The sequence below is a fragment of the Xenopus laevis genome, chromosome 4L, assembly GCF_017654675.1.
Source record: "Xenopus laevis strain J_2021 chromosome 4L, Xenopus_laevis_v10.1, whole genome shotgun sequence".
NCBI lineage: Eukaryota > Metazoa > Chordata > Amphibia > Anura > Pipidae > Xenopus > Xenopus laevis.
The window spans coordinates 84,855,590-84,869,184 of record NC_054377.1 but is presented as its reverse complement, the minus strand read 5'-3'; the positions used below and the strand labels follow the sequence as shown (position 1 = coordinate 84,869,184).

At 37.0% G+C, this 13,595-nt stretch overlaps 1 protein-coding gene across 2 annotated transcripts in view; it reads right to left on the bottom strand.

Moving 5' to 3' along the window:
• Positions 1–9,639: 9,639 nt before the first annotated feature.
• Positions 9,640–13,595, bottom strand: part of artn.L (artemin L homeolog) — a 41,641-nt gene continuing 37,685 nt past the window's right edge. For both annotated transcript variants that reach the window (XM_018258308.2, XM_018258309.2), the window contains exon 5: positions 9,640–11,874. In XM_018258308.2, the coding sequence (XP_018113797.1) occupies positions 11,432–11,874 (443 nt within the window). In that variant the 3' untranslated portion in view covers positions 9,640–11,431. The remainder of the gene's footprint in view (positions 11,875–13,595) is intronic.

Here is a 13,595-nt window from a genome sequence, read left to right as displayed (position 1 = left end):
GCGCTTCTTCGCACTCTATCACTAGGCGAAAATTCACTCTGGTGAATGGACATTACTCCGTAAATTCACTAAAATGCGGATTTTACTGAACGTTACCCCTTTCACCAGACTTGCCTTCGCCAGCTCAGACTAGGGGAAGTGCACTGGAGTGCATAGATCTTCCTCAATCTTCAGTTACTTACTTCATATTCTGAGTGGAAAAAGCATCCTTTTTACTTTTTTTCAGAGTGATAGCCTGCAAAAGTCCTTAAAATTGTTTTTGGGTTTCCCCCATATATTTTCTAACATTTGGAACATAAACTATACAGTGGGCTCATGTGTAGAGCATTATATTAACTCTAATGTCTTTATTAAGGTTCCCTGGACTTGTGTAATTAACAGTGGAAATGTAATGTATTTGCTGCAATATATAACAAAAAGACGTCCATTGAACATTAAATTTCCCGCCGGATGCAAATTAACCTGAGCGCAAGACCTCTAGCAAATTTGTGCTAGGCAGAAATGAACGCTAGCACATCTTCGCTTTGAATTGCTCGCATTGCTGAAGTAATTCTAGCAAAAAGTCGCCAGCATTCGGTGGCCACGACAAAACTCTGCATTTTCTTAAAAGGGCATTATAGTTACCCCCTTTCAACTTTAGTTTAATGAATAGGGCTGATTCTGAAAATACTTTCTGCCTGTTGATTTAATTAGGAAATGTGTGTTTTTTTGTTAATTCTTGTACTAAATAAGGCAAAAATCTGAATCTGAAAGTAAAGTCCCTGTAGACCCAATCAAAACAAATCAGCAGCCCTCTGTATAATTAGTTGTTCCTTATCTCACAGCCTAACAGGCTGCAGCTGTTTCTCAGTGGACTGCTGATTTGTTTTGATTTTGCTTTACATTCAGTTTTAGTTATTGTCCTGTTTTGTGCAGGAAATAACCAAATATTTCCTAATTAAACCAACAGGTAAAAAGCATGGTCAGCACAAGCCCTATTCATTACATTAATGCTGAAGAAGGGAGTATACTGCAGTTATAAGTAGTCACCCTGTATGGGTGACTAAATACCTACCAATGAGTTTATTCCTAAAATGGTATTATTAAAAGGTATTAATAAGAAAGATTTTGTTGAGTTTCTATGTGTGGCTGCAGAGCTGATGCAGCCCCACCCACACTTACCTTGTGATGATCACAAACTATTCCATTTGCAAACTATCTTTAAAAACATAGCATAATGTAGCATAATGTTCCATGACTATGCCATGTTTCCTTGCCCACAATAAAAGTTTACTGGTGTCCATATAAAATGTATTGGGGACCCCTGAAAAATGATCAGTTAAAAGTGAAAGTGTGTGTATATATAACTGCTTTATCCAGCCAGCCAGAATGTAGGGATTAAATACATCTACATATTCCTCCACTCTGCTGGGTTATTTCACACACATTTTAGGGGCATTGCAATGTTACTTCCTGTTGGACCCCCAGAAAGAGTAGTAGTAGTAGTGTAGTAGTAGTAGTGTCACTTTAAGCTATAAATATAAAGACAAGTAAGTCAAGTCTATACAGAAACTGGTGGTTTTGCTTTTTTACACTCCTGAGAATGGAACATTCCATAACCTAATTATATCCTTGCGTGTATCAATATGCTGTCATTACCATAGAACAATGAGTAAAACTCTCCCATTATTATTATTATTTGGAACATTTATAGTATTTTACTCCCCAGAACTTGGCAAACTCTGTCCTGAGAAAACCACCATTTCAAAAGTTTCTTACATTTAAGACTGTTTGGATACATCTCGTGTATGGGATCTATTATCTGGAAACCTATGATCCAGACAGCTCCACAATATTGCAATGCCATTTCCTACAGTGTTATTTATTTCATTCAAATTTTTAACTAGTCTGTTTTTCTCTGTAATAATACAACATCTTATAATAGATGATAATGAAATCCATTAACAGAAATCCATGTGGGTGGCTAAACAATCTATAGGGTTTTTTAATGTTTAAATTATTTTTAGTAGAATAAAAATGGGTAGTTCATCTCTAAATTAACTACTTGTATAATGTAGACTGTGATTTTTCGAGACAATTTGCTGTTTGTTTTCATCTGTTATTTTATGTAACTTTTTTAATTATTTAGCTCTTTGTTCAGCAGCTCTCCAATCCCGAATTTTGGCAGCCATCTGGTTTCTGGGGTTCAGTTTACCCTAGCAACAAGTAAAAAACTGGAATATGAATAGGAGAGAGTCCATATAGAAAGCTCAGTTATGAAAAATAACAATAAAAGTTTAGCTTCACAGAACAATAGTTTTTTGGCTGTTGGGGTCAGGTATCCCCATTCAAAAGCTGAAATGAATCAGAAGAGGAAAGCAAAGAGCTAAATTGCTAGGAATAGGCCATTCTATTACTAAAGATTCCATTAAAACTGAGCTATCCCTTTATTGCATACAGCTCTATGTTACGGAGAGATCCCTTTGCTAAAAACCCCAGGATCCCACCATGCTGGATAAAAGATCAAATACCTGTCGATCAATAATAGGAAAAAAGGCACAGCATTTTGTATAGAAATCCATTTATATTGGCTTGTTCTAGACATTACTTCTAAATTGGATGTGTTCCCAAAATGTGCAAATATTGCTGACACGACACTACAAAGTGATCAAATAGAAAATGTGTCCAGAGGGATGACAGCAGATTTCCTGGATGTCTGTACTCTTACCTAATGCTGAATATATTTGAAAACAGTCTTCTATTTTATTCTGGGGTCTATATTGACCTCATAACTTTTTCTCCTCCAAATAGATATACTGTATTTAGTGCTGTCAATAGCAATGCAATAATGCAGATAAGCCAGACATGTTGAGCCACCAGTGTCGGACTGGCCCACTGGGATACCAGGAAAACTCCCGGTGGGCCCATGTGTCAGTGGGCCCTCATGCAGCTAAACGTTTGGCCTATGTCATGGCCATTCCCTATTTTTATGAGAACAAAGGAATAATAGATTATAGTATGTAAAGAAAAGAGACTAGGAGAATAGAGGTTGGGTGAGGAGAGGAAGAATAATAGTACTGAGAGTGTGCCTCTGGTCTAAGGTTTTTGGGTGGATCCCTGGTCTAAGGTTTTTGGGTGGCCCCCTGGTGTCCCAGTCTGACACTGTAAGCCACTATTATTAAAGGTACTTGCACCAAAATGCAATATGGTCATGGAACTCCTCAGTAACTTGGTAATATCCTTGTATTTTACAAGAGGGTGTACTTTATTCACTATATATATAGTGAATAAAGTACCCCCTCTTGTAAAATATAAGGATATTATAGGTTACAAAGGAGTTTATAATATCCTCATATTTTGCAACAGGGGGTACTTTATTTATTATAATACACAAGATTCAGTGAGTCATGTGACAGAAATGACATCACCGTTTATAAGGATATAATTTACAAGATATTCATGGCTTTTGTGTATTCTGACTGGAATTGCTAACTTAAGACTATTATCCACTTGTATTTCTAGTTCCTTCTTCATCAAGGATTCAGATAACATACTTCTAGTGTGGGTATTAGGGTAGAACTTCATGGGTGACTTCGGTGCGTTTACGGCAGATCCAACGCTCTGCGCCAAAATGCAGGTGTCATATCGGATGCAACGGAAAAAAGGGTAGAACTACACGGCAGATCTCAATGCGTTTTCGGTGTATCCGAATCGCTACGCCAAAACGCAGGCATCAAGTTGGATGCAGACACAGCATGCAGCGTCTGCATCCGACAGTCGTGTGGGATGGACGCTGCGACACCATCCGACATTGCTATTGCATACCTTATTCTCCGTTGCATCGGATTTGACGCCTGCGTTTTGGCACAACGCGCCAGATCCCCTGGAAATGCACCGAAGTCGCCCATGTAGTTCTACCCTTAATCATCTGCAGATGTTTAATCTTCAAATGCATACACTTTATATTTATCTACATGGGAGATCTCATCTGCTACTCAAACACCTAAATCCCTACTTTGCTTGCAAATATATTTTGAAGTCTCCTTCAGGTCAATCCCCATAATGTCTGTCTGCTCTATATCTAGAAGCCAAGCATGGAAGCTACTGATGGGAAGGCCAGTATTTACTGAGAGCACAGTGGGTAGACTAGATATTTACAATATGCAGATCTCCAGCTGTTGTTGAACCAACACTATTAGCTAAATATATACTACATAATTGCTGAAAATACAATATAAAAATACTAAAATGCTAAATGTGCCAGTAGAAGCAGCCTCGCCTGTTGTTGCTGGCACAGGCAGAAGGCAGATAGTGAATGATGGGCTTTGCCAATGAAAATTGCTGGGGTAAGAGTTCCCCTGAGCAAATACCTCCACTAATTATAGTAAGAATTAGTAACGTTTGACTTATTGAGCTACAATAAATGGTAACACAAGATTATCAAAATACTCTGTTGTTCCCAGGATAGATTGTTTGATGTATGGGTATGGCACAATAACCAACTGTATTAGGGGCAGAATGTTTTTAGTTCTGAATAAATTCGCTGCAAGGTGTAATTATGGTACATAGTGTTTGGGCCTGGCAGGCTGCCTGTGTATTGTACAAGTAGGAGCTTCTTCACAAAAATGGAGGGATGGTGAAATTGTAGGTAGCAGCCCTGTATTTTGTTTCCTGAATGAAACTCCCTTCCCTTGGCACAACATGAAAAAAAAGAAGTAATATGATTTGGCACACCTACAAGCCTCTGAAAAACAAATGATATTATTTACAGATCTTGCTTATCAATGTTCTAAAGTCCAATGATGACACCTCAGATTTTCAATTAGATTGAGCTCAGCCCTTGGACTAGACTGCTGTAGGCCATTCACTTGTTCTTGAGCTTCTCCATTGTTACTTGTTGTATGTGTCTGGATCATTATTCAAGACTTGTTTTTTGTTATTTTTGTTTTTCCAAACATGTACCCTGCTGAGACTTTTACTTTTACCTAAGCTTCAGGTTGTAGCTAAAATACTGTATGTTCTTTTGCAGTATGCTTGCATATTATTCCTTTCTATAGGAATATAACAAGATGCCCAATCCATGCTGATATTTAGCAGCCCATAGCATTATACTTCTACCATGATACTTCAGTGTAAGCAGGGTGTTTTTGGGGTAATGAGCTCCATCTTGAACTCACCTGTCTACAAAACTTGATGCACAACAAATGAGTCACTCTCATTCCTGACAGTCAACAAGATCATTTTGAACAGACTGATACATGTGTAAGGTCTTCTGAATGTGTTCCATTGCTTTGAGCAATTGAAAAATTGGCTCAGAAATACACCCTTACTTTGTATGGCTCATCTGTAATCCATGTTGTTGGAAAAGCAATATTATATTGAAATGTTTTAATAGTACCATATATAAGTGCACAACAGTCTTCACAAAGTATATACAGGGGTCAGAAACACCAACTGTGATTTAAAGGGGTTGTTCACCTTTGAGTTATCTTATAGTATGATATAGAGAGTGATATTCTGAGATAATTTGTAATTTTTAACTATTTGTGGTTTTTGAGTTATTAAGCTTTTTTTTTTTTTTTATTATGCTTTTTATTCAGCAGCTCCCCAGCAATCTGGTTGCTAGGGTCCAAATTACCCTAGCAACCATGCTAGACTGGAATATGAATAGGAGAGGCCTGAATAGAAAGATGAGTATTACAAAGTAGCAATAACAATACAATTGTAGCCTTACAGAGTATTTATTTTTAGATGGGGGTCAGTGACCTCTATTTAAAAGCTGGAAGGAGTCAGAAGAAGAAGGCAAATAATTTAAAAAGTATAAAGAAATAAATAATGAAGGCCAATAGAAAAGTTGCTTACATACTAAAAGTTAACCTGAAGGTGAACCACCCTTCAGGTTAACTTTTAATTAACCTAGTTTAGTTTTATAATCTGACTGTGCAGTATTGCTGCTCACTACATACATGGCAGCTATACACATAGCTTGGTTTCCACTATATAAATGCCCACTTGCAATGGAGAAATAATCTTTGCACGGGTCATAAAGGGATTACTATTAGTAGAGCAGTGCTAGGCCAGATCATTTGGTGCTGTAGAAATATAAAACAAATCCTCCTTAATGTTTTGCATCAGAAAAATGAAAATTTCCAGGAAAACATAAAACAAATGTCAACTTTATTCCTACAGTAAACAGACAACTGTACAAAAATAGAGTTTTATTGCATAAAAAACAGTTTAGGTTAATGTAACTGTAAAAACAAACGTTTTATGACAATGTATGCTTTATTAACAGTTACTGTAGTCTTACCAGCAATTGCAATAGAAGACAGAAAACCCATTAAGTGCCAGGAATAGTTTCTGAGCTATGTTGCAATGCATGGGATTCCCTGGCACCTAAAGGCTTTACATGCTCACAGCAATTTTGATCCATGGGTTAAAAAAACCTGACGAGTCCCTGCGCTGTGACAGGGATTCGGGTAAACCAAAGATTGGTGGAATTTAAATTATTAACATCACAAAATTATAAATGAGATTAAACTATATGTTCAGTACATAATAAATAGTTTTCTGTAAAAGGAAAATACATCCATACAAAATAAAAAGACAATAAATAAATAAGTTAAATGTAATAAATAGATTGATATGCTGGCTGCAAGAAGGATGCATGGTAGGTGATTTAGTTTTAAAATAAATGCACTTGATTAAAAAAGTCAGTGATGAAATCCTATAAAGTTTCTAATGCCAACGATATGCCTGGGTTTGGGGCCTTTTCCACCTGTTTGAAGCTCATCCTATGTTATGCTGCTGTATGCAAGTGAGGATATACACTAATAGGCTAATTACAGGGGACCTCCGGCTTCCAAACCAAAATTTGATAAAGAGGCCCACATAACACAGAAACCACTAATATACCCATCACAGTTACCTGTAAAAGTATGAATAAATGCCATTTTCTATGCTGAAATCCAGCTGTTTAACAGTTCTTCTCTTTCTGCATCATTTGAAATCCTGGCAGGGAAGGAGGGACTAAACACTGATGTTACAAATTGTAACAACTTCTCCACAGCCTACAGACAGCATGCAGGAACTACATAACCCACAATGCATTGCACTGTGATGGGCCTTTCCTTATTGAAATCATGTGTGCAGGGAATTGTGGGGTTTGGAGGATGTAGGCTGAGGACAAAATGCTGTTGATACAAAGTAACAGTAGTCAGTCAGCTCAGCAAAGTAGTCAGACAAATCAGCAGGGGGCTAGGCTTAGGGAACTGTCAGAAACCATTAAAATTCATGAAAAGTCTGCATATTTTTTAATTGATGTACATTGCAAAGTAGCTTGAAATTATGTTTACTTTTCAAAAAGCGTAAGTTATGTTTTTGTGGAGTTCCCCTTTAAAAAACATCCATGATACTTTCTATCTACAGCAAAGAACCCTTGTCAGTTGTAACTAGTAGGTGCTACTTTGTGGCACATTGCTATATTTGTATTGTGCATCTGACTCAGCAATACAGCTAAAGGATGGTACAGGTTACTAGATGGCAAAAGCAACTGCACTGTCCTATGTCACAATGCTGATAGATCATATATACCTCACAAGCCATAGTTTTTACTTGTCATTGTCATCTTATCAGGCATAATATAACATACATCTCTAACTACAAACACAAAACATTTATTGGCCTTTACACCAACATATCTCTGCTGGTACTTCTACAGTATTAGTGATCTGGTTTATAAAAACGATTTAAAATGCCCTGAATTGCAGGTCTAATGGATTTTTACCTGCGTCATTTTGTAGCTATGGCATAACTGATAACTGAAAGGTGGGTCTAATTGGGCTGCCGGGGCTGGTGTACTTGTGAATGGCTTGACAAACAAAAACAAGGGCAAGTAAATCATACAGAAGCATTCTGCAACAGCTTTGGGTGTGTATGTATGTTAATAAAGCATTGCAATATAATATATATATATATATATATATATATATATATATATATATATATATATATATATATATATAGAGCTCTGCTTCCAACAAAGTTCTTCAGTAGTCAAGGGCTATCTGTTTGACAAATTATCTCCATTAAGAAGTATAAATCATTTCCAGTTCTCTCTATATGGACAGATGGTGTATATATACCAATAACTGGGTACATGTATGGTTGATATATCTAAAAAACAATAAAGCTATCAGACTGCAGCTGTCTTGTATTTATTTGACTTTCTTGTCTATTTATTACTTCCTTTTTGGTATATGGGAAACTGCTTTGCTACATTTCCAAAACAGAGCTATTTTATCCATTATTTTACTATATATATTGATATGATAAGGATATATGGGACCTGTTATACAGAATGCCTGGAACCTGGGATTTTTCAGGTAAAGGGGCATATCCGAAATTTGGATCTCGATACCTTATGCCTTTATTATCAAAAATCATGTAAACATTCAATAAACTCAATAGGCTGGTTTTGCTTCCAATAAGGATTAATTATATCATAGTTGGGATCAAGTACAAGCTACTGTTTTATTATTACAGAGAAAAAGGATTGTAATGTATTTATTTGATTATGATGGTGTCTATGGGAGATGGCCGTCCTGTAATTCAACGCTTTCTGCATAACGGGTTTCTGGAAAACAGACTCCATACCTGTATATGTGTAGCCACTCAATCAATTCAATGTGAGCAGCCATTCTCATATAGATGAATTCAGAGTTTAATATCTGAAAAACACAGGGTCTGAGCCAATATTCAAACTGTAATATAAATTCTAAAACTGGATATGGGAACAGACCTAACATCTGACTACTAAGGGCAGGGGTGATAAATGAGATAGGAGTAAGTAAAAACCAAGAGGTAAACACAAACTTTCTTCCATGTGAGATTTCTTAATCCAATAGGCGAGCATCCAATGCATCTATGCCCACTGCTACATACAAACGTCAAGGCAAATTTGATTCCCGAGATACACCATAGCAAAATGCTACATCATTCTGCTGTTACAGCAGAATATGTTTTATTGCTTTTAAAATATTTGCATATGGAATTGATTTCTGATGCTTCCTAATACAAATTCCCAATTACACAACATCTATATCTGTATATATCATCCTCATGCATTGGCCATATTCTTGATATAAGCCTTTTGTCCATCACGGAGTACCACATTAAACTGTGAGCTAGTTAGGATGTCAAAGAATGCGCTGCAATTTCAGAATGTAAAAAAACTTTTGAAAACACTATTCTGCTTCCTGAGTTCAAGCCCAGACCCAAAAAATCAAACAGTGAATACTACTACAAATATATATATTTATGAGCAAAAGAGATTTAAATTTCTATTGTCATCAAAGCTTTCAAGCCTTCCAAATAAAGGTCTAATATTTAGGATGCAAAAGTCAGTGGCTCTGTCCTATCCCAGAATACCTGTTTAGGTATGGGACCTGTTATTCAGAATGTTCAGGACCTGGGGTTTTCTGGATAACGGATCTTTGCGTAATTTGGATCTTCATACCTTAAGTCTTCTAGAAAATCATGTAAACATTAAATAAACCCAATAGGCTGGTTTAGCTACCAATAAGGATTCATTATATCTTAGTACAAGGTACTGTTTTATTATTACAGAGAAAAAGGAAATTATTTTTAAAAATTATTTGGATAAAATGGAGTCTATGGGAAACAGGCTTTCTGTAATTTGGAGCTTTCTGGATAATGGGTTTCCGAATAATAGATCGCATAACTGTATTTTCTAACAGTACTTTCTTGTGGCAATCTCCAATAGGTGAGTTTAGGTAGTTACTTAAACAGCAAAGAAAAAAACGGAAGAGTCATATATTATTGGCTGCGAAATACAGAAATGCATGCTTGCATTTTGAAGCCCGTGTCTATTCATCCTGCCAACTTCAGCCTTGATTATCAAGATTAGAATGAGTCTTTGGTTCAACACATCTGAAAATGATCCTTCCTCCCTGTATATACCCCTACATGGTCATCACAAGTCACAAAGCATACTTGACTGCTGCACCATGAATAAACTGAAATGAAAAAGAAATCTGTAAGGGCAGTTATAGCATGACCCACCTATTAGGTTGGACAGCCTCTATTTGAATAAAATAATTTGAGTAATATTACTGTTACCAATGTTTCTCATTGGGAAAATTCGATATGACTGGTGAATGAGATCCTCAGCAGGAAAGTTGTAGATGCTGTCAGATTTCCATCCATAAATGTCCTATTACGACTGCAGAATAAGGGGGGTTATTTATCAAAGGTGGAATGTCAGAGTTTTTCATACCTCGAATGAACTCACAACTTAAATGGTATCTTATGTAAGAAAAAACTTGATTCTGCTAGTTTGAGTTGCAAAACTCAAATTAATCTTCTGGCAGTGACTAATTCTCAAATGTAAGAATGCTGTCAGGAACTGATTATTAACGAATTATGAGAAATCTGTGACATTCAAACACTATAATAACATGAACAGATTAATCCTAAATTCAACAAAGCGATTTCTTCTGTATGAGGTATCTCTCGGCATGTGCAGGAAAAAGATGGGATCTGCTACCGCTCTAACATTTTTATAAACTGTCAAAGAAAACCATTTAGTCCAGTAAAAGCAACCTGGGTTTCCTCTTGGAATACAATGCTTATAGCAATTACAGGTAAGCAGCTTCAATGTGCAAATGCAGAGAATTATTATCCCACCACTAACATAGTTTCCTACTAGGAAAAGCCCTACCTCTCTGTATATATCATCTTCTATATTGATTTGCATCATTAGGCATTGAATAAATCTACTTAGTGATACAGGCATGATTATCCGTATCCAGTACCAAAAATAAGATTGATTGGTAGGAAAAAAGAAATCATTCAGCTATATGCTTAGAACGCTTATAATAACAAACTGAGGAATTACTTCTAGAATGTCATGATTAGAAGTAGCCCTGCATTCTCTACATAACAAACTTTATTGCGTGTGCTCTGCAGTTCTTTTTGCAAACACGTATCCCTTTAAACGCACTAACTGTATATTGCCGCAATACAAAGAAGGAGCAGATTTTATACTTTATAGCAAATCCTATATCCAAGTTTGGACCCTTTAGCAAACTGGACCTATGTAATGCTATGATCTTTTGTTACGTTTCAGTAATCCATAGGACGAAAAAGAAATTGCACCCAAAAAGTACAACACTATTGTATACTCCAACAGCCGAAAATGACATTATTCATAATTCCCATTCAGATAACCTTGGGTTGGAATTACTGCATGGACCAATGGACCAGTAGCTCTTCTCCTCTGATTAGTTTTCTGCAAACCAAAATAATGCCATGTCACCAGTGGCATTGTGCCAGGCTTCTGTACCTCCTCTAACATTCCAATGCCTTTTGGCCTGTCCCAGCAGTCAGAAGCCAGTCTCATAGGTGATTATCACTGCTACACCATTATTTGTCACACACAGCTACACTCAGCTGCTAAAAGCCCTTCTACTGTCTTCCAGTTGTTGTAGACGTCCATAAATGAAAAAGGCACATAACGTGTAGGGCGGCAACAGGGTTGATCCCTGATGTGTTCATGGGAGCCAGGAGTTATGAGCTTTTGTTTGAGCAAGGTAGAGAGGGCAATGTCATAGTTGTTGCGAGGATGCTGGCAAGCACCACTGCAGTAAGCAAATGTAATTGTCTCATCTGAGTTGTGACCCAGCCCCAAGTCTCGAACTTTAAGTCGTGCACGCCGCAAGCAGCAGCCTTTTCCGCCCCCTCCTTTTCGACGCCCATCAGACTTCTTCTTGTTTTTCTTGGATCTTGCAGATTCTATAGGAGAACGTTCTGACCGGAATAAGAGGTCATCTGACAGGTCATCATGGACGTGCCCTTCAGAAGTTACGTTGTCACCTGTATAAATAAGCAACATTTTTAATGAGCATCAATCACTACCCATAGCAAAAAACATTAAAACTGATCAATTATGAGAGAAATAAAATATATTAAAAAAATATTTATTTTTAAATGTAGAAATTATATATATTATGTATATAATATATTTATTACTGCCAGTTATTACAGATAACAGTTATTACAGCCAGAAGTGAACTGAGACTTGGAAAGCTAAATAGCCATTACAACATGGCACCAAAGTCCATGGATTCACTTGAGTCTATAGTTCTCCCATGAGAAACAGTATTGAATCTTTCAGAAACTACAGTATATAAAGAATAATGCTCACTGGGCAAAATAACTCACCATTATATATTTTAATGAACAATTAAATAAAAACAAATGTCTATTTATAATAGATGATATCTGCATCTCAGTTAATTTCCTCCAGAACCACAATTTAGTGCTTGCACACCAGCAATCCACATCATCCTACAATGTCTGCACTGAAGAGACAATATACACTCAGGGGGTTATTTACTAAACCTCAATTTTTTCTGGTTGAGGTTTTTTGGGTAAAAACTCAAATTTTTAGAGGAAAAAAAATTGAATTTTTCAAGATATCCGAAGCTGCAAAAAGTATGAATCCGAAAATCTGCCATCTCAAACCTGCCAAGGTCCTGTATGCATGAGACACAGGCAGCAAGTGAAGTAAGGGAGGGGATTGTTTATACATAGCTTCTTATCTTTCATTTAAAGGGACTCATATTAGTCCAGGTGGTGGGAAGTAATTAAATAAAAATAACACTGTAATTTGTTAATGCTTTATGATTACATTTAAAAAGAAATATATAAAGAAAGCTTGGATTTTATTTCGATTACAGGTGTACGAACTATGCATTATTATTGGGACAAGAAGGGGAAAAGTAGAAGTAGAAGTAGAACCCCCAATGTTATGTCCCTGGATTTTAACATTGTTCCATAACTGACACCAATTTCTACATCTCCCATAGAGGCAAACTATGTTTTCCCTTTCCTGGGGAATAATGCCTGGATAATGTAAGATGACAATTCTGCTGTATATTATATCAAGTTTCAGCATTTGCTATAACATAACACATCTTCAAAAAAAGAATGTGCCTTTAAAATGTATATTTTGTGTTACTCTATTGAGAATTTACCCAACAACAATTCTCTGTTTCTGCTGGCTTCCAAGTTGTTCAGGAAAGCTGAACAACAATAAGTAGCCAATTTTAGCCAGCATGTATCTTTGTCGCCATATATTATTTATTATGGGCTTTGTGAATTTAAAAGGTGCTTTATGGACCCGCGCAGGACTCTAACATAAAGCACCTTTTAAATTCACACCCGACCCGTACCCGCAATCCGCAACCCGGACCCGCATTCTTACCCGCTTGGACCCGCTACACGACCCTACCCGCAAGTACCTTATCCGCAACCCGGACCCGCGACCCGCTGACCATCAAGAATCAGGAAGTGCTGTCATTGTAAACCGGAAGTGGCATCATCGGAAGTAGACGTGATTAGGAAAAAAAGGAGTAAAACAGGAAGTGCTGTCATTGTAAACTGGAAGTGACGTCATCGGAAGTAGACGTGACCAGTAAAAAGGAGTGAATATCGATATTGAGAAGACCCGCGGCCCGACCCACAACCCGCAGAACCGCCGACCCGCGGGTATACCCACAGCTGAAACTTCTAAACGCAACCCGCAGTGTACC